Source organism: Lichenostomus cassidix, chromosome 6, assembly GCF_008360975.1.
Source record: "Lichenostomus cassidix isolate B80296 chromosome 6, HeHo_3.0, whole genome shotgun sequence".
NCBI lineage: Eukaryota > Metazoa > Chordata > Aves > Passeriformes > Meliphagidae > Lichenostomus > Lichenostomus cassidix.
In genome coordinates this window covers 18,086,406-18,114,220 of record NC_139487.1, presented here as the reverse complement: position 1 = coordinate 18,114,220, position 27,815 = coordinate 18,086,406, and the positions used below count along the sequence as shown (strand labels likewise).

Here is a 27,815-nt window from a genome sequence, read left to right as displayed (position 1 = left end):
TTTTCAAAAGGGTGGGCTCACAGGTTGTTGTGTCTGCCTCCTTGGTCCTATTCCATATTGCTATACAGTGTTGGATTCTGCTCCTGCACTCATCCCTTCTCATGGGCTGCAGTAAGAAGATGATGTGCAAATTGTAAATGTGCTACCTAAATAATAGGAAATGGTCTTACTTTGCACATTTTTCTCAAAGTCTTTGGTTGCAGGGAAAAAAACAGGATTCAGTCTGTTGTAAAGGGTCTTAAATCAGACCTGTTTCATATGAAAGGATGTATATTTTACTACTCCTTTCCAAATCATACATGAGTCATAGAAATAACTATTTCTCAAAGACTTAAGGATAGTTTCTCTACACAGTACATTGTGTTTATTCCTACAAGGTTTTTGAGACATACAGTATTAGATGCTGAATAAGAAAATAAAAGCTAGATGTTTAATTTTGTTTTATTACCACAAGAAACTTTCTTATCTATTGAGAAAACACTCTGCAGGCTGGCAGATCTAGTACAAGGAACAAATTCTAATCAACAAAACCACAACTCTTAAATTCCAAAAACCTCAATTTTGCTTTTCTCTGTGACTTTCTCAACTTTAACCAAAGCCCAAGTGTTTGAACCTAAACACCTCTAAATAAGACAGACAAAACTTAGTGGTTTATAACCAAGATGGAACATGCCAGTTATGCTTAATTGGCCAAATCTAAAGATTCCTCTTAGACTCTGTCAATTAAGCCTTCTCCACAAATTTTTCCATTATACAAAGTAGCCTCTTCATTCCCCACAAAATAGAAGAAACTCTCCACAAAACCCAGCAGCCTCAGCAATGAAACAAATTGAGCATAAGCACTGCCAGGTCTGTACTTACTGCCATTTTGTTAAGTAGAACATTTGTCCCTACACAAGACATCAAACTCTGCTGGCAGAGGCCAAAACAAACCTTCCTAGTTTGATGTAGAAAATACTCAGGTTTATGTGGGTACAAAATTTTCATCTCCTATGAGATGTCATTTCACACAAACTGGGTAAGAAAGCATTAAAACCCCATCAGCTACATCAATGAAATCGCCCTGATAAGGATATTCACAATTGTAGTGACATTAATCAGATTCAAAACAATGCACAAACTTTAAAGATTATATTTTTCTATGTCTCCAGTGGCACCTATTGAAAACAGGAAGAATTTTAAAATGTGACTTGCTTATTGCTCATGATACTATTTCCATTCACTGAATAAGTGAATCTGTGATTTTGTTTGACAAGGAGAAGGAAAGATAACAGAAACATGCAGAAACATGTATATTGATTCTAAGATTAGTTAAAAATCCTGGGAAAATAAATGTGTGACAAATTTGACCTGGAGGGTTGTCAGTTAGACTTTGTTTGTAAGATTGGTCATAACCAAATTTATTTTGCAAGTTCCAATAGACTTAGGCCAGCTCTGAGGGAGAGGGTGGGTTTTTTGTCCATTTCTGAAAAGCTAGTTGAAGAAGTGTTTGTAACAGAAAAACATCATTAGCTTCACAGGCCTCCAAACTCTCCTGGCTATGTGCTCAAACAGCAACGCTGTTGGGAATGCGGTCTGGGGAAAGGTAGTAGTAAGGAAGCTTTTTGTTCTTGTTGCGCTCGGTGATGGTGTTGACAATCTCATCCAAATTCTTGCGGAATTTTGCCATAGCCTCTTTCACCGGCTTCTCCACGAAGTGTTCATCTGGGTACATGCCCAGAAATAGCTAATTGAAAAACACCAAGAAATTATGCTTTGAGAAAGCAAGGCCAATTCTGTTTCAACATTATGCCATCCAGCAGAACACCACCCAGAGCCTCACCTCACAAATGCTACTATTAAAATAGTATTATCAATATTTAAGCTAGCCTACACCTTCCCTCTATTGCTGGCTGCTTCTTTCCACACCTGCATCTTTCTGTAGTGCTGGTTTAGGTGTCTATGTGGCACCTCCTTAACCTAAAAGGAGCTAATCCACTGAAAACCAAGCACTTTTATTTGTTCCAGTGATCAGTCAGATGAGCTTCCTATGCCAGATCTCTGCATAGCCACACAAACACTTATGCTGCTAGAGAAAAGGATAGCATGAGAGGGGAATTCACAGCCAGTGATTTAAAAGGAATATGACTACTTCATTCAGTGACAGTGGAAGATTCTGTTGACTTAAAACTGTCCTTCAGAGTTCAATATGACAATTCTTTAGTTAGCTTGGACTCCAAGGGTGCTCTGAAAACTGCACTGCCAATATGCACACTGGCATTGCTTTGGGAACTTTGGGAACTACTTCCATGTAGTATAAGCTTCTCTGCTAATATTGCTTTCTTCTCATAGAGAAACTGAATTTAAAGTACCCTCTGTCCATCATCTTCTATTTAAGGATTTCAAAACACATTCTCCAGACAATGCCCTTGGGTGAAACAACCAGGTACCTACAACCTCATTTTACATGAGGGGAATTGCTACAGACCATGCCTGCAAAGCCTTCTGTAGGCTTGTTTTGCTTTCACTCCTCACTCACCAGGCACAAGCCACAGCTGTGGTGCACATGGCACTGGAGCAGGTTTTCCAAAGGAACAGGACATGGGAACACAGTGCTGCCATGCCTTCTTCCCAGCACTGCAGGGACGAGGAATGGAGAAAATCCTTATGCCTCTGCAGCCCTCTGCCTCCCACACCAGCATCCTTACTCAGCAATGCCATGCTCGAGCTTAGGAACTTTGATTATGGCTGAGACAGCCTCAGAGTAAAAATACAACTTCTTGCTGAGAGCTGGCTGGCTTGCATCTGGCAGAGCACAGGCAAACCCACGGCATTGGCACATCTCCACAGAGAGGTGAAAAGGGCCAAGTGAAGCACAGAGCAGCACTACAGTCCCATGTGCAGTCTTGCCATGGCCCTCATGGGCTCACATCTCCAGCATGTACAGCAGGAAGGTTGACTTACTTCTTTGTCCTGGAATTGGCTCAAGGCCCAGACAGCTCCAAGATGCCAGCAAGAACGTCCCCTGTCTGGCAGAGTCTCCACAATCTGCTCGATGGTGACTGTCCCCTTCTCTGTTGGGGGAGGGCAGCGCATTGTTGGTGGGGCGTTGGGAATCCAGGAACACCAGTCATACTGCATAACAGAGCAAGACAGCACACTGAAAACCTGCAGTGGCTGATATTTAGGAGCACAGCAAGGACAATCAGGAGTTGGCAGCAGGGAATTTGCTTCTGTGACATGAACCTCTTAGAAAGAGAAGATATTAAGGTCAAGGAGATGCTCTAGAGAAGGACTGGAGGCGACAAGGAAGTCCCTCCTGTTTTGCTCAGGAACTCACAAGAGAGAGCTGGGTAATCTAAATTGTGAGCACTTATTCTGCTAACTACAGGCATGTGCCACACAGCCCAAATCCACCAGACTGGCTAAGGCCTTAAATACTTTATTAAAGAAATATCTCTTCTAATAACCTGAGGCAATCCCCTTTACTCCAGATTCTCTTTTATGCAAAATTTCCTCCAAGAATGTGCCCACAGTGCATGCCCATGTGGTCAGATACTAAGAGAGGTAAAGCGTGCTGCTTCATCAGGAAACATGGAATATGTCATGCTGATATGGCTATGGTGAGCAGAAGACTGGGAACTCATAATCACTTCTGGCCTGCTTCAGTACTGATGTCTCCTTTTGCCCCAGATACGACACCGAGTTTTGCCACCATCTGAGATGCTGCACTTACATAACTCTTTCCCAAGCACTTTTTCATTACCTTCACACACATCCCCTGCTCTGCCTGAAGGGAAGTGCCATGCTCCCACTGTGCCAGCTGCCTGCCATGCTCACACTCTGCTCAGTGTGTTCTCTCCAGCGTGCAGCCACCTCCCCCTCCCCTCAGCCCTCTCTGCCTTTTTGTGCCATGGCTGAAGGCCCTTTTACTAATGGGCTGCATATCCTCTGTATGCCAAATTAAGAGATGGTTTCTTGGTGGTACTTGAACAGACAGGCTTTTCTGAGGGGGGCACTGGGAGATGTCTCAATCAATTGAAAAGACAGGCTAGAAGGGAATAGTTGCAGAGATCCCTGGTCATGGTCATGTCATAGCATAGTGTGGCTCATTAGACACCTGCTTCCAGACCTTCTCCAGGGCTCCTGAGCTGCAGGGGTGGACAGGAGAGTCAACATAGAAAGTGATGAAGGGTATTTGGGAATACCAACCACAAGAACGATGGTCTCTCTGCTTACCTCTGAGATCATATCTCAGAGATCACCCATGCCTGAAGCTAGACCATTAAAAAAAAAAAACAAAAACAGTGGCTCATAAAATCATAGAGTATCTCAAGTTGGAAGGGACTTATAAGGATCATCCAGTCCTGCTCCCTGCTCGTTGCAGAACTACCTGAAACTGAATCATCAGACTAAGAGCATCATCCAAATGCACCTTGAACTCTGACAGACTTGGAACTGTGAACTGTGACCACTTCCCTGGGGAGCCTGTTCCAGTGTCTGGCCACCTACTCAGTGAAAAAGCTCTGTCACTGACAAAGTGATTTGCTTCTGGCTGCTAAGTCTGCTTTCCAAAATGCCTTGATGTTGACAGAAGGAGCATTTGAAAGGCAGGTTGTTACTATAGTTTCAGGGCAGATACATGTCAGTCAGGGCAGGCAGGGATAACACAGGTTATCAGTATGTGACACATCAAACATCCCAGAGGAAGCTCAAAGATGCCATTTGGCTTGTAAACTCAAGAAATGAGCAGCAATGACATTTAAATGCTTAAAAAAATATTCTTATAATAAAATCAGCAAAACTAAAATATACAAGTTAGAAGCCCTAAATCTGATCTTTGGTACATATGCAGGACTCAAAATGCCTTTCTCAGCTTCCAAGTTACTTAAGTTTCCACAGACTTCATAGGTATTTGTAGATGGCTCTGCAGTTATTTTGACCAGAAATAGTAATGTAATTCTGTACATTTACTAAAAAAGGCTTCTCAGACCTTGCCCTGATAGATGTACCTCCCAGCCCAGAAAAAAGAACGGTCTTCCCATGAATTCCTACCTGACCAAAATTCACAGCTGCATGTTGAGCCGATGTGGTGAATATTATCACTGTGAGATATTCTGCTAATGTCTCTCGTGTCCTGATCATCTTAGGGAACCCTAAATGAGGGAGAAGAAAAGTTTAACCCAGCGATGAAGAAACCCTGCTACCCAGCAGTAATCAAAAGATACAGCTTAGAGGGCCATGCAGCAGCCACTGAAGAGCAGAGCATTCCATGAATGTTGCTGTGTGGTCTAACAGGAGCTCCTCAACCTCTCTGTGCCTTGGCTGTGCAGCTGTAAAAACAGCTTCTCTTCATACAAGTTTGTGAGGCATCACCACTGTTTGCAAAGTATGTGGTGTTCTGTGAGGGTAAGACAATTACACTTTAAAAAACAGTGTCCCTGTCCTACCTACCCTGCAGCAAGGAACTCCCAGAGTCCACAGGGCAGGAGCCTCAGATGCTCCCTTTTTCTTCAGTCTGCAGTGCAAGCAGGGAAGGTTCATGCCAAGGAGAAAGGGACCACGTGTTTGTATTTATAAAGGTTTGAGGTTCAGCAATCAAGTGTATTGCAAGAAAGAGAGCAGGGAGAGTTTATTTGCTGAAACGGGAAGTGAGGAAATGAGAACTTCTGAAAGAGAAACAACAGAATGAGGAACAGAAATAGTTGCATTAAGCTGTCTTTGAAAGAGAATAATCAAACTCAGTTATGTAAAGAAAAAAAGGAATAGTCAGGGACTAGGCAAATATTTTGCAACCAAAGCAACCCCAGCCCTGTATCTCTCCTGTCCTCACTAGATCACAGTCCTGTGCTGTAATCCCTGTCCCAGCCCAATGTGACCACAGGTGCCAGGACACCCACAGACCTGTCAGCACCCTGGAGCAAGCTGCCTGTGCCAGCTGCTTCGTATCTCCAGCACCAACCTGATGCAGATGTGAACTCAGCCTGAGACAGGGAAGAGGCACACAGTACCTCTGGCCAGCCACCAAGCCCAAAGAGGAGAGGATGCACCATCCCCTCCTGTGTTCTCCAAGTACACTGTGCTCATCTTTAAAGGAGTTTGGCATTCTCCCAGTCACAGCAGCCATCCCAGGGAAGAAACAGAGTCTGGAGGGAGAGCCCGAGGTGCCATAGCCTCCCTCATTTAGCCTCCTCCCATTCTTTACAGACCCAGTCAAGTCTCCCTGCTCTGACACAGCCCTTTGTAGTGGCAGCAGTGCAGACAGAGATGCTTCAAGCCTGGTAGATTTCCCATCTGTAGTGACAGTCCTCCTACCACTGGTGTTTGTAGCACCCCACTCCAGCTGGAGCCCTGGAAGGGCTCAGCACATGTCCCATATCAAGATTCTTAGGTCAAGCACGAAGCTCCTACTAGGAGGAACACTTCAAAGTTTTGCTAAGAGACAACTAGACAAAAACAAGTGACTCTTTGCTTGTCCAGGCAGACAGAACCCAGAAGCCCTGTTATCCACCAGCACATACTAGGAATGATTGGAAACATCACAGTCTTGCCTGGACATCTGGCACTCAAATGTGTGCACGCAACACCAGAGCCATCTGCCCTGGGTCACCGGCCAACAGTTGTTGCCAGATGTAAATCAGCAGGACAGCAGGAAGAATCCCCAGCCACCTCTATAAATTCCTGAAAATCTGCTTGGAAAAAATGTGAGTGGAAGAGAAAAGCGATACGCTTAGGGAAAGATGGGGGAGCATTAACTCAGGTGGGCAAATTGAACCATGTTATGTATGAGAGCTCCCATGGCCAAGTAACAGTTTGCAAGAAAAGAGAGACAGCGAGAAGAGACAGAGCAAAGGAAAATATTTCTTGGAAGTAATTGTGAGTATCTTCTCCTGAAAAGAGTAGAATAGTTCAATGATGACCCAGATGCTGAACAAATGTGAAATTCAGCAATATACTCCTAGAGAGCTTCGTACATGTTCTTATTTAATGCAACATTTGGAGGAGAGGATTCAAGGTGGTCTCGCTGCTCCTTGATTTATTTCAGTCTGCCTGGTGGTTCCAACACACACAGAACCCTCCCAATGCTGAAAGCATGAGCAGACAAAATCAAAGGACCTGTCCCCAGTGTAGGGAGATCACATGAGCTTCCCAAACTGATGAGGAGAGTCTGTGTCAAAGGAAGGAGTTGTCTCCTGAGGGATGGCCTGATCCAGGGTCTCACACACAAAACTGAGCATCTTCAGGCCAAGAAGAGAGAGAGGGCACAAAGGGCTAGAAACTTGTCTGTGCACAAAGGGCTGTGCACTTGGCACTGCTGTCAGCAGGGACTGGACAAGCTGCAGACCTGGCTGGGCTGTCATGCCTTACCTGAGGCTTTCACACCCCTCATCCCATAGACATAAATGTCTTTGACAAAGGCCTGGAGCTCCACATCCTCACACACCACCTCATCGCTCTCGTAGTAGATGTGAATCACATCCTCCGCAAAACTGCAGACAGGAATGAACAAAACAAAATGAAAAGGAGAAGGAAATCTGATATTCCAGAAGATGATCTTCTGACATTGCAGATACTGCATGGGGAAAGAGACAAGGGCAAGAGGAGGTCTCAACATCCTCCTATCTCCTTCCTACAAGCAGTGGGAATCAACAGAGGCAACTTTGGTTCATTTGGGACTGCAGCATCACTTCTTCCCCCAACAAAAAGATCCTGGACCACACTGCAACCCCTGAACAATTCTGTGTACTTTATTCTCTTATTTGAGGCTTTGCTGCTTCGCAGACCTCTGTCATCACACCTACATCCCTTCTTCAGTCCATACAGACTCCCTCTTGCATGTCCATGTGGCTCCCACACTGAGCAGTGAGGTTCCCAAACTGTGATACCAGTACCAATCCCTGTACGTGGGACACTCCAAAGCTGTTCCAGAATGCCATTCCTATAGCTGACCCCTCCCACTGGACACCCTTTTCATGAAACACTAAAGTGGCCCAGGAAACTTCTCCTGGGGAGAAGAGGTCTAGAGCTATTTGCAATGCCCACTGTTCACAGCAGACATTTCTTTTCTGTTCAATTCCTCTTCTCAAGATTCCTCTTTCTATGAAAGCTTCCCAGCATAGCTCACCTTTGAAAGAAAGGCTCTTAAAACACAAAGATAACAGAAGTAGTTTTGAAAGCAGGGAAAATAGGTGATCCTGATTTCCTGAAGATTTGCAGTTCATGACAGAATGATTGGTTAATGGAGCTGTGCTGAGATACTCTGTTAGCTCTGCAGGTACCTATAACCTCTTGCTAAATATATTGATGACAACAAGCCATAGGGTAAAACACTTGATTATAGAAGCTAACTGATGAGATTAAGAATTGTTATCCAATAGAGATTTATCCCTTAATAAAATATAAATTGATAAATTTTATAAATTTATTGCAATTTGAAGACTTTTACAAATCTACCAATTTGGTTCCTATTAGCCAATCAATAGCTGTCAATGAGGCAGAAAAGCAACTGCATAAACACCAAAACCAAGAATTCTGCAACACGCAGAGGGAAAGCTGGTCTGCATGAGCTCTGTCTCCATGCATTTGGCACAGGTGCCAGGTGATATGGGAAGGGGATCCTTTTCTTACAAAATGACAATATTTCAGACTCCCTTCCATACAAATATAAATTAGTATATGAAGTGTGGGTGAGACCTTTTGGGCTGAAGTATCTTTGGGTTGATGTATCTATCTGCAGTTAGATTAGAAATAGGAAGCTGTGTTGTAAACTAGAGGAGTTTAAAAATTTGCCATGTGAGACTCACTGTTTCTATAGGAACAACCTTATCAGCTTCCTTAAGTCTAGGCTATCTACCACACGTGAAGTAATGCTGAGGATAGAAATTATTTCACAAAAAAAGGGAAGACTGATACCCCTGCAGAGTCTGGGAGATTCCTGGTGAGCAGACACATGCAGGACCATGAGTCAGGATCTCACACACTCAGAAGGGTACTGCCCACACCTTTTACAAACCAAAGGATTCACAACTCTCAGCCAAGTTTGAGGCAGTGCAACATCATCCTCCAGCAAGGTTAACTTCCACAAACAGTCAAACTAAACTGAGGTTTAAACTGAGTATTGCTGGCATGTGAAAGGCATATCTCAATCCACAGAGAAAACACAGGAAAGAGAAGGAGAACAAAAAAAAAAAAAGGGCTACATGAAGAAAACAACCACAGCAAAGTTACAACTTCCTTTTCTGTCAAATGGGCACTATCAATTGCAGGAAATATTGCAAGATAAGGCCTTGCCAAAACACAGAGAAAACACAGAGACAAAGATGTACCCAGAACTTTCAACATTTTGCTTGCATCATAAAACTCCTACTTTGTGTACACAAAAGATCTGATTTTTAATGAATGTGCTTTTCAAAAGTCATGTGATCAGAAACAGCTGCATATTTGGTAAGCAACTTATGCTATGCAAAAATACGTTGTTTGTTAAATTAAATGCCACTGCAGAATAAAATCCATTTAAATCGTTCTGAGGCAGTGTTTCAGACCTGAAAGGAACCATGTCTGTGTGGCTGAGCAGCCTTGCAGGACCTCTCCTTACTCACAACTGCTGCCTTTCCTGATTAAACTCAGACTTCACAATTTTAAGGCATTTTAAGAAAGGTTTTGTTCTAATCAGTTAATACATAATTTATTGAGTTTCAGAAGAGAACTCTCATGGAAACCAAGCTTACATTTTTGCTCCACAAGAACCTTGATGAGCTCATGTGGCTGGCTCAGAGAACTGAGTCCTCTCTCGGCTTGTGCATAGCAAAAAAACCCCAAAAAACTAAATTTCTTTTGTAGGCTGAATTCTGACTCAGTAAATTTCTGTGAAATCCTATAGAAGAATACATACTCATAAAGAGTCCTCTGAAATACAGAATGCAAGAAAACAGCACTGAAAAAAGCAGGAATTAACAGTGTTTCAAGAGTGTGTGCTTGACTAAATATTTTCCTCATATTGGGTGGAAAAGGCATTATGTGACTAAACAGCCCAGATATTGTTTTCAACCTGTGATGAAGAAGAAAGTGAGCAGGTAAAAAATGAGGTCTGTGTCTCTGTAACTTTTTTAGCCAATATGTAGAACTATGGTCTTTTACCTCTTTATAGCCTCCCAGACTTTAATGCCATCATCCCGGTAATAGTAGTAGGGGATATCCTCTTTGCTGTCCATCCCTTTAGCTTTGATCTCCTCAGGGAAGCAGAGGGAACTGTAAGTCAGGTCCTTCATTGCTTTCTGCACCATCTGTACATGTCCTCCTCCACCCGTAGCATTTGCCTGCAGGAGGAACAGCAAGATGGGAACAGTAGGAGATTATGTTCCCTTTGTGCCAAGACTGGTTTTACAGATTTGCAGGAGATGGGATTTAGAACGCTGGTGAATCTGTTTTTCAAGGAGAAAACCACATCTCCACACAAAGCAGCAAACTGCAGAGATCTACTGCAACTGCACATTTTGGCTTCAGGGATATCACACCTCTCCCATGAATCACTGTTACTATCCACATTTACACCACAGGTACTGCTTACACTGGAATACAGTAATAAAGTACAGCAACATCCAAGCATGGCACTTTCTGCAGTCCTGTGCTCCAGAACAAGTGTATGTGCGAAGGAAGGCAGCCATGAGTGTATTAGGAGGGAGCTGAAGTTAAACTGCCAGGGCTGTTACCGAGTAGTTCAGGAGAAAGTTTTTAGGTACCATCAGTTACCTGGAAATTATGAAAGGAGATCAATCCTGCTGGGTGGCTACTGATGAGGACTAGCCAGGACTTCAGTATATGTTACATTTGAAAAACACAGAATGTCCACAACAGACAGCACTGCAAAACTCTTTAGATAATCACTGTGCAAAAATTCCTAAAAGTTGCTTTTCTAGCATATGATATAGTGTTGTAACAGTAGTGACCTTACATTTACTGTGCTCTGGCTGGTTGTTCATTTACATTGGAACCAAAAAATTCTGGAATTCCACAGTCCTGACTGCCAGGTCTTACCCACACACTCATGGGGTATGGACATGACCCTTCTGTTTACAGGGATGGGAAGTCTCCACAGTCAGCCATGCAGTATAGGGAAGGAGTCTGGATTTAGCCTCTTTATTCTGTTGGTGAAAACTCTGAAGCAAGGAAGCTATTTTTGGTCTGGTGCCAGAGGTATCCTGAAACACAGGCTCCATTTTTGAAAGGATTTCTGAAGCCTCCCCAAACCTCCCTGGCATGTTCCTAGCAGCTTGTCACAGAGACTGCTGTGTGCCAACCTGTGTCAGTCCCTAGATGCAGCACTCCATTTCTCCCACCCAGCCTGGTGTCATCTGTGAACTTCCTGAGGATGCACTGCAGCCCTCACCCAAATCATCGACAAAGGTGTGACACACAGCTATGTTTCACTGACTCAGATGAAGCTGAGATCTAATCCTGGCATATCTGATGTTTTTGGCACCTCAAGAAGACAGGCTAGAATCTACATACAGTTTGTGGTCTTAGAAATCTGTCATATCTACATGTCTTTCTGTGATGACAATTTCCACTTGCAATCACAAATCCTTTTGCTCATAGATGAATATCTAAGTACTTAAAAAGAAATTGGGGACTTAACTATGTGCAGGAATTTATGGGCACAATATGATACCTTGCACTCCTGTATTACAACCCAAGGGCACATCAGCAATGAGTGACTGACACTGGCCAGTTCTGATTTGGCTACTTAGAGGTAAAAGTTCATCATTAGCACAACAAGGCATCAGTTCTGTGTGTCAGTTTCTGGGGTGGTATTATTTACATTTGTGCTTTAATAGAATGGTCAGAAACAAGGCAATATGTGATGATTAAAGGATATGTACATATGGAACCATGAAGAACAACAAAGAACCATGAATAACCATGAACTGACATGAAGTGTCACAAAGAGATTTACCTACCTTGTCAAAAAGGCCACATTCACAGATAAGCTGTTCTCGGGCTTTGGTATTGATGGCTATTGTGAACCGCATGTGTGGCACCAAGAGCTGTGAAATGAGACAAGCAATGAAAGGAGGCAATTCTCAGACTGAATTCAACAGCAGCCACATGTAAACTTTGAAGTCCTGGAGGTCATGGTGGCTTAGCTGTTATCTTATCTTGCAGGGCAGCCAGTTAAACTATTTCAGCTGAACTATCACCAGAACTTCCTTTTGGTTTGTCCAACTGATATGATAACCACCCTAGCCCACATACATCCTCCCTCCATGCAAGAACTAACCTTGAAGAGGGGATGTACAGCAGGCAGCTGCCGGAACATAGCTATGCTGAACACCTCTGACACTAAGTGTGTCCGTAAGAGGTGTGTCACTGTCTGGTGGATGTGGAAATCAGAGGAGCGGACCCAAATTTTAGCTAGGAGCCAGTCATATGTGGCATCTGAAGGAAGGAAGATGGGATTGTCTGGTCCAGGCTTTTGACCAAGCTGAAAGATAGAATATGAAACCCCAAGTCCTGCATGTTTAAAATGAGACAACATTTTGTTGTATGACCCTCTAAAGACCCTGACAGCAAGCCCACCTGGATTGCAATGGGTACAATTTTTTTCTGCAGATTCTTATACAGCAGACAGATAGGTGCAGCCAAGTACTGCACTGTGCATGGGTCTGTTTTATTGGCATCCACACCATCAAGCAGCTCATAGTCCACAATGAAAATGTTTCCTTGCTGTGGGAAAAAAAAAAAAAAAGAGAGAAAGAAGCATGATGTGCAAGCAGCAAGGCTTGGAACAAAGGAATGGGAAGACTTGGCCAGAGAGTGACTTGAACCTGGTGTTTCCAAGCAACCCCTGGCCTGCCCTTGCTCATGGTGGCTCAGGGATGATGCTATTGAGGCAGCAGTACCATTGCACTATTGCAGATTTGTGTCTGCAGAGTCTGGCAGGGACCCCCACGGCAAAGAGCATGCAAGTGTTTGGTATTCGTGCAGTGACACTCAGATGCAAACAAGTTTCACACTGCCAGCTGAAGAGAACCCTGTGTGAACTGTACCAACAAAAGGAAGGCACCACCCTTCTTGAGTGTGCTAGCAGGTAAGGCCCTGCCAGGAAAGGAAGAGGCACTTTTCGCCTCTCAGGCATTCAATCAGTCCCTAGCCTTTCAGAGAAGAGCAGTGAAAAAGGACTGTTCACCTCCTGGTTACAGCTCTTCTACTGGACCTGCAGAAAGGCCTGGCCTGCAGCTCCAGGACAGCAGGAGAAAAGCCAACAGAAGCACTGCCAGTCTGCAGAGACAAACAGCTTTGCCATGACCTATCACACATCCTGGAGAAAGGAGATGTGGCTGAAGGCAGTAAGAACAAGGACGTGAGAAGGAACAGGTGCAGCCCAGCCTGACCCAGAGCTGTACCTGCACTTCCTCCTCCAGTGTCAGGTTCCTCTCCAGACTGCACTCTACCATATCCATGGTCACAGGCAGCTTCTTGGGTATCTCTGTGCATCTCCGGATCAGCACAGGATTGCATCCATTCAGGAACTGGTAGCCAAACATAAAATCTTCCTTCCAGTGTTGCATCACATATTCTAAAGTAAAAACAAGCCTGCAGCATCAACATCTGCACAGCATCAATATCTCACTGAATTGTAGGATTCCTCCTTTCCCCCTCACCTTTTTGTTATACCACACTGCAACTTTGAATACAGAAAGCAACAAGAAAAGGATTCAAAGAGAGACAGAAGTAAAAAAAAAAATCACTGAAGTTAAATGGAGAATTTAATCCTTGCTTCTCATATTAAGAAGAATTAATCAATAATAAATTGTTTCTCCATGTAAAAAAAGCAATAAGGAATAAAATATTCCACTTCTAAGACGAATACTCTCTTCATCTGTAAACCACCTTCTCAGGTCTGCCATGATATTTTTAAATCCTACTCTTCAAATTCACAGTACAGAGTGCATGCAGTACAGAGGGATAAGTCCAAAAACAGATGGCACACGCAGGAGAAGGGAATACACAGCAGTGTGTGTAGGGAAAGAACAGCAATGGCTGGAGCAGTTCTTTTAGCTAGAGCTGGGTGAGGGACATTTGGGAAAGGTTTGGACTTGGACTCAGTAAAACTACTCATTCGTTGTTTTGCCTGACTTGTTTTCCCTCTATGTATTTTTCAATTGCTAATATAAACCCAGATTAACATCTCAATCAACTTCTAGTTTTGGATACTCCATCTATTTGCTACTACATTTGTAGTACTACTGGATATTTTTCATAGTTGCAGTGTTCTGTTTTCTAATATCATGTCATCACTTCAATAAATGTAAAAATCCCATTGCTGTCTTCAGGGGAAAAATGAAGGTAGAAAAGTTTTCCACTGCTATCTATTTTTAAACAGGGCAGAACTCTTTCTGAAAGCAATTAGTTTTGTTAAAAAGGATGAAAGGATTAAAAATATAAGCCCCAAAGGAATGCAGTGACAATTTTAAAAAAGTCTTGATGTCCACAATGCTTTCTCATAAAGTGGAAAAGAGTTACGTTTATATAAAATGACATTTACATTATCTCTGTCAACTGCTTAATGAACCTGGAGCTGTATCTGAAGTCCACATCAGAAAAAAATTACTCAGCACCTCGGACAGAAACCACATGACTGAAAAATGCCTTGAACCACCTTACCCATTATCCCTGTTTCTGCCAAAAAAGCAAATTGATATTTGCATTAACCTGAGACTGATGCTAAATGTCACAGAATTTGAGCATTCCTCACTAGTATGAAAATGTTATCAATGAAATTAATTGCAGATCTTATATAATTCTTGTGTTAAAAGTACTTTAGAAAACAATCTTATTAAATGTAACAAATCACTGTAATTAGTTTTTAATACCTCTACCACATTGTGTGCTTGGGTTTATACCCAAGAATGCATAATTGCTCTTATTTCTGTGAACTGATCCCTAGGCAGCCTGAAGAAGAGTAACACTTCAGAAAAGGAGGGAAAACCATTTTCCTTTGCAGAGTCTAAACAGCCTATTCACTCTCATTTGAGGAGTCACACACTAACCAATTTAAAGTAGCTGAGCATCTATTATATCCAATAATACAGCAAGATAAAGTAGCCATGAGTGATAGCAGAAGGTTGGGCTTGGCTCACGAATCAAAAGCTCCCCAGCACTGCTCTACAGAAATTGCACCATGAACTTCAAAACCCTTGACTGTCTGCAATTCTTTTTACTGGGTTTTTCAGTAACTTCCAAGATTTTTGTATTGAAAAGGGTTAAAGAAAAGCAGCATTTTGTCTCTTATATGTCAACACTAGATGAATGGGTTTTTTAACAGTATGAAAGATACTACAAAAACTGAACATCCCTGAAAGCAAAAGTGAAATTCACTCTTAGACAGGGATTTTTGTCTTCTCGTAAGAAGATGTGAGTGTGAAATGGAAAGCACAGGAGGATATTTAATGCAATATGGATAAATAATTCTGACACATTTTTGACAAGTGATATTTTGGACAAATGCCACAAGCTTTTTCAGGTCTAGCTCATGCTAATTTCCATTAAGAAGCACAGTTCCTTGGATTGTGGTCTGAGGACTAGGTGACCAGGTGAAGAAGTTACAGTTTCCAGGTGATTCCCAGCTCTTTGTAACCCATCCCCAGATCTGTTTGCCTAACAGCACAGGCTTTCATATCTGAAATGAGTTTGATCAAAATAACCCCTGTGGGGGAAAATTTACCCCTGAAAAACATTTGGGCTGCCCCATGTCACTGACCAAAATGGCTCACGAGAACCAGCTGAGAGGAGCTACAGGTGTGTGACAGATCCAGGTCTCATGACAGCAGAACCAAGGCACAGGCACCCTCCTCATGGGGCAGCAGGGTTGAGAAGCCAGGACTTTTAGCAGCAATGCAGCTGAGCACATGGCTGGGATATCAGGCAACAGCCTTTGATCTGGTCAGTGTCAGAGGCAAGAGGGGTCACCCTCATACTCACCCTTAATACAGAACATCACCAGACCTCCCTTTTTGGAGATTTCCTATGTATTTAAATGATTGAAGTGGGACATGGACAATCAAACTTTCAAGAATGGCTCAACAGCAAGTATGATCTGAAAAGCACTCCCACTAAGCTATCTCTAGGTTTAGAAGCAAAATACGTATGAAAAATTGTCCTATGGGACTTGAACATACTTGAAAATACATTTCTAAAGCCAAAAGGGACCATGATGTCCCTCTGCCCTGACTTCCAGCATAGCTCAGGACAGAGAATGTCACAGGGCAATTCCCAGTAATTCTAGTTCCTGTGAGATCATAGCTTTGTTTTTCAGTCTTGTGGATTGATGATGCAATCAGCAGTCTGAGATTACAGTTTATTTACTGGAGAGCAGAAGAGCAGGTCAGCCACTTCCATCCTAATCAGATATGTACAACACAACTAATCAGTCATTCTATGAGGCAAACACGAGCAAATGCTGATAAACTCACCAGAGATTGTGTTGCTGATTCTGACAAAGATCCTCTCAAAATCTGCAAAATCACTCCAGGAAGACTGGAACATGTGCATGAAACGGTTGACATAAAGATTCTCCATCCTAAAAATAAACCAAAACAAAACAGATCTGAAAAAAAAAATTCTACAGCTTTCTCAAAACCGATTCTTATCATTTTCCACACTTTTATGTATCTAAACACAATAAATTTTTAGTGATGGAATGTGGGATTAGTCACCCTACAGAATTAAGTTTGCAGGCTGCACCTTTACACACAAGGCTGAAAGGGACATCAAGGGCCCAGTTCCTGCTATTGCATTTACAGTAGAGTTCCATTCTAGAGTTGCTCTTAGCAGCCTCCAATGTCAGTGCTTCAGGACCTATAAAAACTGCAGTCAGAAAAGCTAGTGCTTCACACATTGTCAGTGGCTAGCATCAGCTGAGAGAGCTGAGAGCACTACTAAAACCAATTCAGACAGGGCTATGGTGACACAAGGAATCTGAGAGAGGTGCACAAAGCCAGAACAAAACCAACCCAGGATCAGTCAGCCACTATTCCTAAAAAAAACCAGCTCCTCTAAGTATCTACATGACCAAGGCCATACGGGATCCCTAAAGTGTGAGGCCTGAGTTTCTGAGAGTTTTCTATTTACTTGAGCTGCTGGGTAAACTGGACACTCACATCTAACCTCAGAATCCAAGTCTCTTGGTTGCAGACATCACATGAAGACAGTGGGCTGGGACCCAGAAATGTCTGACTTCATCTGCTAATTCAGCAAAGTATTTTCTCTACAGCACAGCCAAGCAAGTTCCCTTCATATGAGATGACGAGTTCTGAATTATTTCATAAATGCTAAACTGCTGTTATTAGATAGAAATCATTGACTAGAAAGCAAATAGTGAATTTGAAAAAGAAAGCTGACCTCCCAGTAACACTTCAAATACACAAATAAAAGCATTTGCTTTAATTGCATTATAAAGATATGCAGGGCAGATGACAAAGTGAAGAGAGGTCACAGTGTTGCAGGAAATCCTCCCAAACAGAATTTGAGGAGAATCCCAGGAGGCTGGACTTACAATAATCAAACTTATAAAAAGGACTGGATTAGAACTGGCTGGAGAGGACCAAAGGCCTGGAGAAAGAGGCAGTGGTAATCTGGAAGGAGGGCTCTAGACCAACGTGACCATAATGCTGACAAAGGAGCTGCTGCTGCACTGAGCCCAGGTGGGGTGCAGGTAGAGTGGGCTCCTTCTGCTGCTGCAGATGGCAATCAAGGGTAAGAGGTGCCTGGAGGCCTGTTTGGAAGTCCAACTCACACAGATGTCTAGGTTAGAACAGGAGATGACCTCTCCAGAGGTCTCTTCTCACCTGACAGGGACACAGAATCATTGTACAAGGATCAAAGTGAATGTAACTGCTGGGCAGGACATTCTGGATAGGACCAGGTATCTGAATCACAAACTGATTCAGATGAACTTCAGGAGGTAGCATGACCATCACCAGAAGGTTAAATTATTTTAAAAAACATAACTCAATTGCTTGAGAAGAGTCACTTTAGACTGACTCATTTGAGAGTTTCAAGTAAAGGTCCTGTAGAGCCTCTGCCCTCCTTCAGAACTGCTCTAGGATTAGAAAACATTTGAGATATAAGTTGATATCTGCTGCTCCTCTCCTGCCTAAGATGCTCTTCCTACCTGGGGCTACTGATCAAACCAAGCAGTAGGCAGAGCACCCAGGATCTGGTCACAAACCTGCTGTGGTTTGACCTGCTGAATGCCAGGCACACATCCATTCTCAGATGTTTCAAAGATTATTTCCAAAAAGAGGAAGTTCTTCACATTTCCTGTCTTGGAAAAAACTTCCAAAGGACTTAGGAAACAAAAACGTGTTTTCCCTAAGAAATCCTTGGATGTCTCTGGCACATACTAGAAACCAGAGCAAGTTAAAAAAGTCAGAGTTGCTTGTAGAACTTACTCTGCCCAAATGCAACACTGGTCCAAAATAGCTACACAAGCCTGCATTTCTGGCACAGAATCCAGGCCAAAAGTTTCCATTTGCTAGATAGCATAGGTCATGTCAGCACCAGACACCTTCAGGATTATCTCCACCTACACACAATTAATCCTGTAAATTTATAGACTTATCCACTGTCAACAGCATCCAAAGATCCAACCTTGCAACAGCGTAAAGAGTATCTGAAATGTATGTCCCTCTTTCTAAGCTCATTTTAGCATGTCCCAAGAAAAAGGGCTTTCCCCTCCCCTCTTCAACTACTTCCTATGTCTCAAATAACTCTCACAGTTCTCACACATTCCTCTAAATGTGCTCCTTACCCACTGCTACACTTTGCAACTCTGCACCTGCCTTTGGATTTCCAGACACATCTCCCTGTCCTCCTTCCTACTGCACTCTGACCGAAGGCAAGCCCCATGCCTTCCCCCGTGTTTCTCCACTCCATTCCTGCAAATAGTTGTCCCAAGCTCCCAAAGCACATCAGGGTAGCTAGATAAGGCTTATCAAACTCTTCTCCAAACATTTTCACTGTTCACTCGACCAAAAGCATAGGTCTAGATTTTTCAGCCAAATGTGCCAGACAAGAAGCATTGCTATTCCTTGGAAAAACCTCTTTTGTGTCATCCAGTTATCCAGAATGGCTGGCTATTTGCAATACCAGTTTCAAGTTCCTATTTCATGGGGAGGGCCCTGTACAGCCAATGACAAAGATAGATGTCCCTGCACTCTGCTGAATTGATTCCAAGTTTCACTTGGCTGTGACTCAGGGCCTCTGACAACATGCCACAGCCTGGCAGGATGGGGTTGCCAGAAGGGAAATGCAGCCTCCAAACTGCTGATGTCTCCTAATGGCAAACCTCTCATCTCTGGCATTCAGATGCTGTTGCTCCTGCATCGCTCAGATCCTCTACATGAGCTGGGAAACAGCTGTTTTGCACTGGCTAACACCACACTGATTTGACTCTATGTTAGTAGTGAAATTCAGCTGCATAAATGAATGAATAAAACACCCAGAATACTCTGACATGTAAGGACCAGTCTTGTCTCACATCAGACTATTCCACCACCTGATAGCATGGTGAGATATCTGAGATATTGTGATATGACCCAGGCATTTGAGACAGCATAGAAGGAAACTCACAGGTCAGAGAGGTCCCACCTGCCTCACTGACTGTGCTACTCCAGAGCAACACAGGATTGATTATTCAGGTTCATCCAATGGCCATCCAATGTTTTCTCAACGACATGACACGTGCAAGTGGGTGGACAGTGACTTGGCTGCCCCAAGCTGATTACCCTCAGGTGTGGATGACTGAAGAGCTGCTCAGAACAGCTTTTCTCCAGCAGGATGTCAGGGGTGCACTGATAACCATCTTTGTGTGTGTGACTCAAAGGTTTAATTATTGTCAACACCCAGAGGAGAAAAATATCTCCAGGGGACAATACTGAGAACTAAGTCAAAAGCTCAAGGTCTCAGGTGCCTGTAGTCCTTCTGGTGATGCTTTTCACCAGTGTTTCCTCCATCTGCTTATAGCCAAAACCATGGCTAACAAGAATGCAGAGGCTCTGTCAGTTCCCAGTGTGAAAAGCTTAAATACTGATAATGAAAAAACAAAAACAAAAAACATAACAAAAAAACAAAAAACAAAAAACCAAACCAACCAAAAAAAAACCCAAAACAAACCAAGCAAACCAACCAACCAACCAACCAACCAACCAAAAAAACCCACGAAATCCATTCAATTCCTACTTTGCTGCTTTGACTGGCTGCTGATCCAGCTTGGAGGAAATAATCCAATTTTGAGATTCAATGAAACCTAAAAGGTGATCATATCCTTACCCTGCCCCAAAAGAGATTCTGCAAAGCTCCTGAAGTCCCACAAAAACTTACGCTTTCGTGTAGTTCAGGATGAAGTCGATTCCCTTCTCATTGTCAAACTGGATGTCACGAGGCAGTTCACTGTGAGAATGAGCATCGATGCTCAGGGGAAAGCCTGGATGCCACTCCTTCCAGCTGAGAAAATAAGAGAGGTTTGATTAATCAGATAACCTCATCAGCATGGGAGCTGTGTCTTTCCTTTACTTCCATTGCTTTGGTGACTCACTGCTATAAAGGAAGTTTGTGGCAGACTCACTTGGGCTAAAATAAGTGACTTATACCACATCAATACCTAGCAGTACCCTACAGAATCCTGAAGTACCATGGAAGGCATCTACTTGGCCACCTACCTTCACAGAGCTTGAAGTAACTTAATATCTGTGATATTCCTAAATGCTTGCCACATTTGGTTGAAACTGGCAGCAACTTCAAATGCATTGTGAGGGAAAAGGACAGAGAGACAGCTGCCCAAAGCATGCTCATTTTTGGGAGTACACTTTGGCAGAACTGAGATACAGCAGCTAAAACTACTCAGGCATGTGTTTAGATTCCTTCCAAAGGTACTCTCCAGGACTCTTGATTCAACTGTTCAACCTCCTAATGGTCATGGCACACATTCTCTGCCATTTTTATCTCAAAACAAAAGAAAGTAAATTGTAAAGAACAGTGTTTCAATGGTATTTCCAAACTCCCTGCCACACACAGACTGCATTGTGTATTATCAGCTATGTATCTGAATTTTAAGTAGCTATTTCCCTGAAATTATAAATGGTTTTGCCTTCCTTCTTGCATACATAGATAAAATTGTGTCACACCTCTTTTTGAACCATATTTTCCTCTGCTCTATTTCCTGTAATTTGTAAAGAACAGCTTTTCTTGTTCAAATGAAATAAACAACACATACACTAAGCCTTAATCCATCAATGCTGAATGGACCCTCTGACTTGACCCTTACTCTCACAATAAGGAAATACAAATGCAAGAAACTTTCATTATTTTAACAGAGCACATCTCTAGCAAAAGGCAATGCCTTCTGGAGTTACCCCCTGAGAAAAGACAGCATTTTCTCATCATGACACTGACTAGGAAAATAAGTTTATGGCAGTACAATACAATGTGATATATATCCATAATACATATGTGTGCAAATATATATGTGAAATATATACATATATAATATACATATGTGAGATTTATATATATCACAACTGTGTTCTGTTAGCACATTCCAGATCTCTCAAACAGGGCCAGATTTTTCACTGCACCCTGGCCTGCTAGCTTGGTGCAGCAGCCAAAAAAGCTCCAGTAAAAGCTGACATGTTCAGATCATGTTCCAAAACTGAAATTGTAGTACTGCTTGTAAGAGGCAAATGAAATGTGCCTTCAATATGAAATGAAATATGCCTTCAAAAGCCCACACAGAGACTGTATCACTGAATTCCCATTGAACTCTTCCAGGTAGGCTTATGTGAGGTTCAAGTATCTCATGATGCCAATTGCACCAGGATGATCGTTACAGTGAATTCTATCTAAAATATGGCCAACATGGTATCTTGTGCTTTCTCTTATACAAGAGCTGAGTAATTAGAGACACGTGCTAATGTGAATATGCTCTGCCAAACTCTGACCTGATGAGAACAGACCCTGGAGCAGTGGGAAACTCACCGGTACATTTTCTGACGCGACTCCAGCTCTTTGCGCCTGTGCTGCTTGAGAATCTGAGTCTTGTCATCTCGGGGGAGCTTTGCTGTTAGCAGGGAAAAGAGACAAGGTTATGAGGTTCCTCTGACTATCACTGCCCAGGTGTTGAGAAGGACAGCAAAGTTTTCAAACCTTCAAACTTCTGATCTATACCTTTAAAAGGTTTCTGTGGGAAATGCTTACATGATCCAACTTAGTACTTTTGAGTAGACACACAGGTCCTTAGAGAAGCTGTGGAAGAAGATAATCTCCTAACTTGGTGCTTCCAAGGGTCAATTAGCTCGATCTGTCTCAACTGTATATAAAACCTGGATTTCTAATGTAGACACTTACTGTATGTATCTAGTGTTAAATGGTCTGAAGAGGGTCATGGGAATTAATTTTATAGTTCAGTACCTAGGGGATTCCATCAATAAGAGAAACATTATTCCAGCTCATCTTCTCTGCTAAGAGACATCTCCAGGAAACATCTCTGAGCCTCTCTCCTTGAGCAATGCTGCCAGCTTGGGGCAATAATCATATCTTCCAGTCATGAGAACAGAAAGAAAAAACAATGAGGCTTCAGTTCCAGACATTCTTCTCTTCTGACCACGAATTCAATATAACATTAACACAAAGACTTCCTTAGTGATCAGAGAAAGGACAATGTTTGAGACTCACTTTACATACACAAATGTGGTGGCAGATAAAACCAGCAGGAGTTTCATGACAAAAGTTGCTTGGGGTTGGGGTTGGAAATAGCTGATAACACATGTGGCTAATGGTTTCCAGGTGGTTGGAACAGTTTCACTTGCTTGTCCTTTGCCTCACCATACTCTGAAAGCCACACAAAGCTGCCTTCCATGGAAGTGTTACAGTTGTTATAAATCAAATTATGAAAAATGGAAAGACCAAAAATAAAGTGACACATAGTCGTCATTATATGACAAAGGACATCAAACACAAAATACCCCAGCCAGGAGTAGCCAAAAATTTAAGGGGAACATAAACATTCCTTTCCTGCCACTCACACTTGTTTCAGCTGTTTTCAGCCACTTCTGCTGCAGAACACTAGCCAACCTACCCCAGGTAGCAGAGAAGGGAACAAGCAAACATCAGTGACAAATGTCTGCCCAAATCCTGATCAGGGCAAGCTGGTGTCAGAGACACTGAAAATGCTTTTCTCAGTTAGTCACCATTACTTGCAGCACTAATATCCATCACCCTGCCTTGTCCTGGACTTGACAGCATACAAAGAGAATGAATGAAAAGTAAGCTGCTGTTTCAGTTTGCACCTGCTGAGCAGCCTACTTTGGGATTTTACTTCACTCTCGTAAAAACAAGACAATTTACAGGCAATTAATCTTGGGCCACTTAGGAGCTTAGCATGAAACAAACAGGGAACACTAATTCTAATTAGATCAAAAGGGCTTCCAGCAATGGGGATGTGGTGTAGTCAAAGATTTGGCATTAGGGTCAGCCTTCAAATTCAAGACCAGTGTAACAAGTCAGCATTAGGACTCTTCTTTGTATGTGCTTCCCAAAATATCCAACCCAACTGCCAGTGCCTAGCCCAACAACCTGCTCAGAAAGCATGCCTAGTCAGTAGGGAAAGTCCATTCTCTAGGATGCAGCAGGGAACTGGCAGCAGGCCTTCATATGAGAGAAGACTGGGAGTTAATGGAGAAATGAGAAGGAGAGATGGAAGAATTCCAGGTGTTCTGCAGGAAATCTTATTTCTTATGGCTCTCACCTCTTCCATCTCGAAGGACAATCTCCTTTTCATCTGTAATCCAGCGGTAACATGGGAACTCCAAATAGTCACCTACTGGTGTTTTAACAGTGATGTACTTGAGGTACCAGTCATCCTGGTACCAGTATTTCCGTTTCTCAACTTTTATTAGCTGAATTTCTCCGAGGTCTTCTTCCACAGTCACATCATAGGAGTCAACCTGCAGAGCAGAATACAGCCAGTGATCCACTGTACACACAAGAAGCACTACACAGGCATACCTGTCTTTCCCGGTATGGCTTTCCAGCTCCTTGTGGGTGATAAAAGGAAGTCCTATTACTGGGCTGCAGTGCAACGGAAAGATGCAAAACACACCAGAAATGGAGAAATACTTTTTAATACAACCTAAAAACAGTATTACTCCTTGAAATGTTTGCATGTCTGAGAAAAACATGCAGGCCATGAAACCATTCACTGCTCTCCTAGCAAGAGCTGAAGGAGGTACTGCTAGGGCACATCTATTCATGCAACTGTACTGGAAAAATGATCATGAGATTGAAACATTGGACTAGGAATTTAAAGACCTTTGTGTGTCAGTTATGTGTGCTTCAGACTAAGGACAGGATCCAGATCATATAAATCTCCTTTGTCTTTTGCTTGCTGGTCTTCTTCAGCTCTCCCTTTTTAAAATGAGGACAATAGAACATTTTATGTTTGTACAGCTAGGATTTGGACAACTACACATTTTAAGTTTGTAAGGCTCAGATGTACAAAGAAATCTAAGTGCAATGTCACACCTAGATATACGTACATGTAAGATTTAAATTAAAGAGAAACATGCATCCGATGGAAAGAGTTGATAGAAATGTCACATTGAGAGCCAACCTTCAGAAGAAACTCACAGTGAGCCAGAGATGCTAGGAGCTTTTATACAGTTTGAGTTCAGAGTGAAAGTACAGAATTAATGAAGACTATTGGACCCTTGTACCATCCTGTTCAAGCAATTTGATCTCATGCAAAACCTAAGTCTTCTCTTTTTGAGAAGAGATTCCTACTGACCACTCTTACATTGCAAAAAGGATGGCACTCCTTTTTCTATAAGCACAAAGCTCTACATGGAAAGAGCTATATTTCCTTTCTGGAAATACATGTGAGTGCATTTCTTTCAATAAAAGCAAAAAGCAGTTGAAAGGGGAACAGGAAGGAAAGAGAGAACACGGGGACACCGTAAAACTTGGAAATCACTCAGCACCAGAAGAATTTACTCAAAAGACACTACGCAAAAGAAAAGAAACTATGACTTTCAACATCGCCTGTGTCAGTGCTTGAAGTAAGGTAGAAAAACTACAATTGGACTACCATTGTGCAAATCCCTTCAGGCTTTTCCACATACTTTTCCTTCAGCCAAAATTTGCCATGCAAATCTCCTACTCAGATCTGTCCCATGCCCTCTTTCATCACATCCAGTAATATGCACAATTTGCAATAATGCAAATGAAGACATCCTGAGGATAATGGAACTACAGAGCCTGGACCAACATCTAGGAAAAAAAAACCCTGGAAAGTAGACACACCTTTACAAAATAATACTGCAAAATTTTCGACATCCACTAAAAAGTGACATTTGTTTTGCCAACAGATTAACAATCAAATTGCTTTGCAAAAAAAAAAAATAGATATGGTATTGAAAGAAACAATAAAGGCAGAACTGTGAAAACAATTGCTACATTTTGCAAGTCAACCAAACTCAAAGCTTTCTGGCTTGCTTCAGTTTTAGTTTTTTGATTCTCTACTAGTACTTTTATTTTCGTTCCTTTTTTCCTTGCACAACATATTATTAAGACTCACAGTGTTTTGGGCACAATATAATCTGAAGAGGTGCCTGGAGAAACCTGCTGCTTTCCCCAAGAAAAAATCCTCAAAACCAAAACTTAGCACATTCTACTGCAAGGGTCCAATGAGCCACGTTATGGAATGCAGAGTTATTCTCATTGCCCACAATAAATACATGCTGAAAAAATTGCATATTTGTTGCTACTAACATTCATAAACTTCTGTTTGTTGCCTCCTCACCCAGTGGATGTATCTCTGCTCCTGCTGGACCCTGGTGCCACCACAGCTCACCAGTTGCTGCTGGGCAGATACTGAATGCTCCCATCATGGCATTTGCTCCCTGTGAGAGGACCCAGTCCAACTGGATGCTCAGAGAACTGCCAGGCTGTCCATCACAGCCACCTGAAATCCTTCTTTGAAGCCCAAGAATGAGAGCAAACTGCCTGCTGACTGAGACCCTGGTGGTGATCTCCTCAGCTGGGCAGGGCTAAGCCCCCCTGGGAGAGTGCCTTAACCCAAAGCTTGCAGGACAGTCTAAGGTCTCCTTCAACCTCTCTTGCTAATGCTATCCAGTTTTGCCTAAAGTATGTAACTGTTCAGCAGACAAGAGAGAAAAAATGACTGGAGAGAAAAAATGACTGGATGTCCATTTGGGAGATTCAGGTAACAAGGTTCTAAGCTAATGAATGTTTAATCATGAAAGAAAATTAACGTCAGTTGCAGTGGCTGAGAAATATCTGGGGAACCACAGCTACACATACCATCGACACCTACCCAAAATGCTGACTTCTGTTAAGTGTGTCTGTGAGGTCTAACATAGAACAGACCATGTACCTAACTCAGGCTGTGAACCACCCAGTTGAAAAAACACATCTCAAGGCAAAGCAGCACCATGACAGCTAAGTCCCACTTGTACATGTGGTGGTAGGTCTAACTTCCAAACTCACGAACACTTCTTTAAAACTTTCAAAGTTGCTTATATCTCATTAGACCTTCTAGAAACTGTGAATTTGGTTTCCAAGTAAAATACACATTTTGGAAGGGGCTGGGGTGGGAAAAGGTCTTTTATTTCCAGAGTGGACAATGAGCAAACAAATAAATGCCATTCTAAACCAGTGCTCAGAGTATAAGTGATTGATTACATTTGGATGGTCCAAATACTGTGACAGGACCACAGAGAGGACAGGGCACAGCAGACAGCAGAAATCTAGGGTAGGCAGAAGAGAACAGCTGATAGCCTAGCCACAACTTCATTCTCAATGCATTCATGCTGATTTGTCAGCTCTCGTTGAAGTTGCCCTACACATTTCTCTTGTCAGGCATTGTAATTCCTTCTGGATGCTCTTACTTCTTTAATTCCTTAGAAATAACAAGGCTCTGACTATTAATAAATACTGACCCTAAACATTCCCTATCAACATGAAACACACAATTTTTTTTTCAGTATTTGTAAAGAAAGTACGGGCAGATCTGAAAGCCCAATGTAAGCCAGAACCATCTTTCTCTACGACTGACTGAGCACAGCCAGGGCTAACCCCTAGGGCAGGGATGTGGATGGCGGGAGGGCAGGGAGGGCAGCGGGTACCTCAGTGCCGGTGTCCCGCTCCGGAGCACCGGCACAGGGAGACAAGAGCTTAAAGAAAGCCCAGCCTTGCCCAGCCCCTCGAGATGCCGGACAGGGAGCGGCGAGGTGCCGCTGATGCTGCACCATCGCGGGCACGGCGGGTCGGGCCGGGGCGCGGCGGGGCAGAAAGGCGCGGGAGGTGCGCGGTGCGGGCGGTGCGCGGTGCGGGATGTGCGCGGTGCGGGCGGTGCGCGATGCGGGAGGTGCGCGGTGCGGGCTGTGCGCGGTGCGGGCGGTGCGCGGTGCGGGAGCTGCGCGGTGCGCGATGTGCGCGGTGCGGGAGCTGCGCGGTGCGCGGTGCGCGATGTGCGCGGTGCGGGAGCTGCGCGGTGCGGGAGCTGCCCCGGACTCACCGCGCCACGCTCGAAGTCGTTGTAGAAGGGCTTGTCCAGGAGGTGCCTCTCGCTGCAGCGCGCCGTGCCCAGCAGGGTCAGGTACACGTAGTCGTCGGTGCCCGCGAACCACTGCGTGCCCGTGGCCACCGTGACGGTGTAGGACGGCATGGTCCCCCCGGCGCGGCTCGGCTCGGCTCTGCACGGCCTCACCGGCGCTGCTGAGCCGCGCTGTTGCCTTCGCCCGGACCGTGCCCAATGCCGC

General features: G+C 43.3%; 2 protein-coding genes across 4 annotated transcripts in view; one reads left to right on the top strand and one right to left on the bottom strand.

Annotated features, from left to right (window-relative positions):
- Positions 1 to 27,815, top strand: part of PKD2L1 (polycystin 2 like 1, transient receptor potential cation channel) — a 311,230-nt gene that overhangs the window by 138,240 nt on the left and 145,175 nt on the right. The gene's annotated exons all lie outside the window — the stretch shown is intronic.
- Positions 332 to 27,815, bottom strand: ALOX5 (arachidonate 5-lipoxygenase). Of its 3 annotated transcripts, XM_085065354.1 has the most exons (14): positions 27,572 to 27,815; positions 23,783 to 23,981; positions 22,015 to 22,096; positions 20,362 to 20,484; positions 16,452 to 16,558; positions 13,383 to 13,555; positions 12,556 to 12,702; positions 12,257 to 12,460; positions 11,937 to 12,023; positions 10,117 to 10,295; positions 7,348 to 7,469; positions 5,035 to 5,135; positions 2,944 to 3,114; positions 332 to 1,726 (listed from the first exon to the last, which is right to left on the bottom strand). In XM_085065354.1, the coding sequence occupies exons 1-14, from the start codon at positions 27,719 to 27,721 to the stop codon at positions 1,547 to 1,549; spliced, it is 2,025 nt and encodes a 674-aa protein (XP_084921480.1). In that variant the 5' UTR covers positions 27,722 to 27,815; the 3' UTR covers positions 332 to 1,546. The 3 variants fall into 3 exon arrangements, with proteins under 3 accessions (XP_084921480.1, XP_084921481.1, XP_084921482.1); XM_085065355.1 differs by lacking the exon at positions 12,257 to 12,460; XM_085065356.1 differs by lacking the exons at positions 332 to 1,726; positions 2,944 to 3,114; positions 5,035 to 5,135 and adding an exon at positions 5,442 to 5,648.

Coding starts and splice junctions, on each gene's coding strand:
- ALOX5 (XM_085065354.1), bottom strand. CDS start 27,721: ATGCCGTCCTACACCGTCACGGTGGCCACGGGCACGCAGTGGTTCGCG. Junction 3,115..5,034: donor CAGCTGTGAATTTTGGTCAG/GTAGGAATTCAT, acceptor TCTGTTATGCAG/TATGACTGGTGTTCCTGGAT. Junction 1,727..2,943: donor GCCAATTCCAGGACAAAGAA/GTAAGTCAACCT, acceptor TTTTTCAATTAG/CTATTTCTGGGCATGTACCC.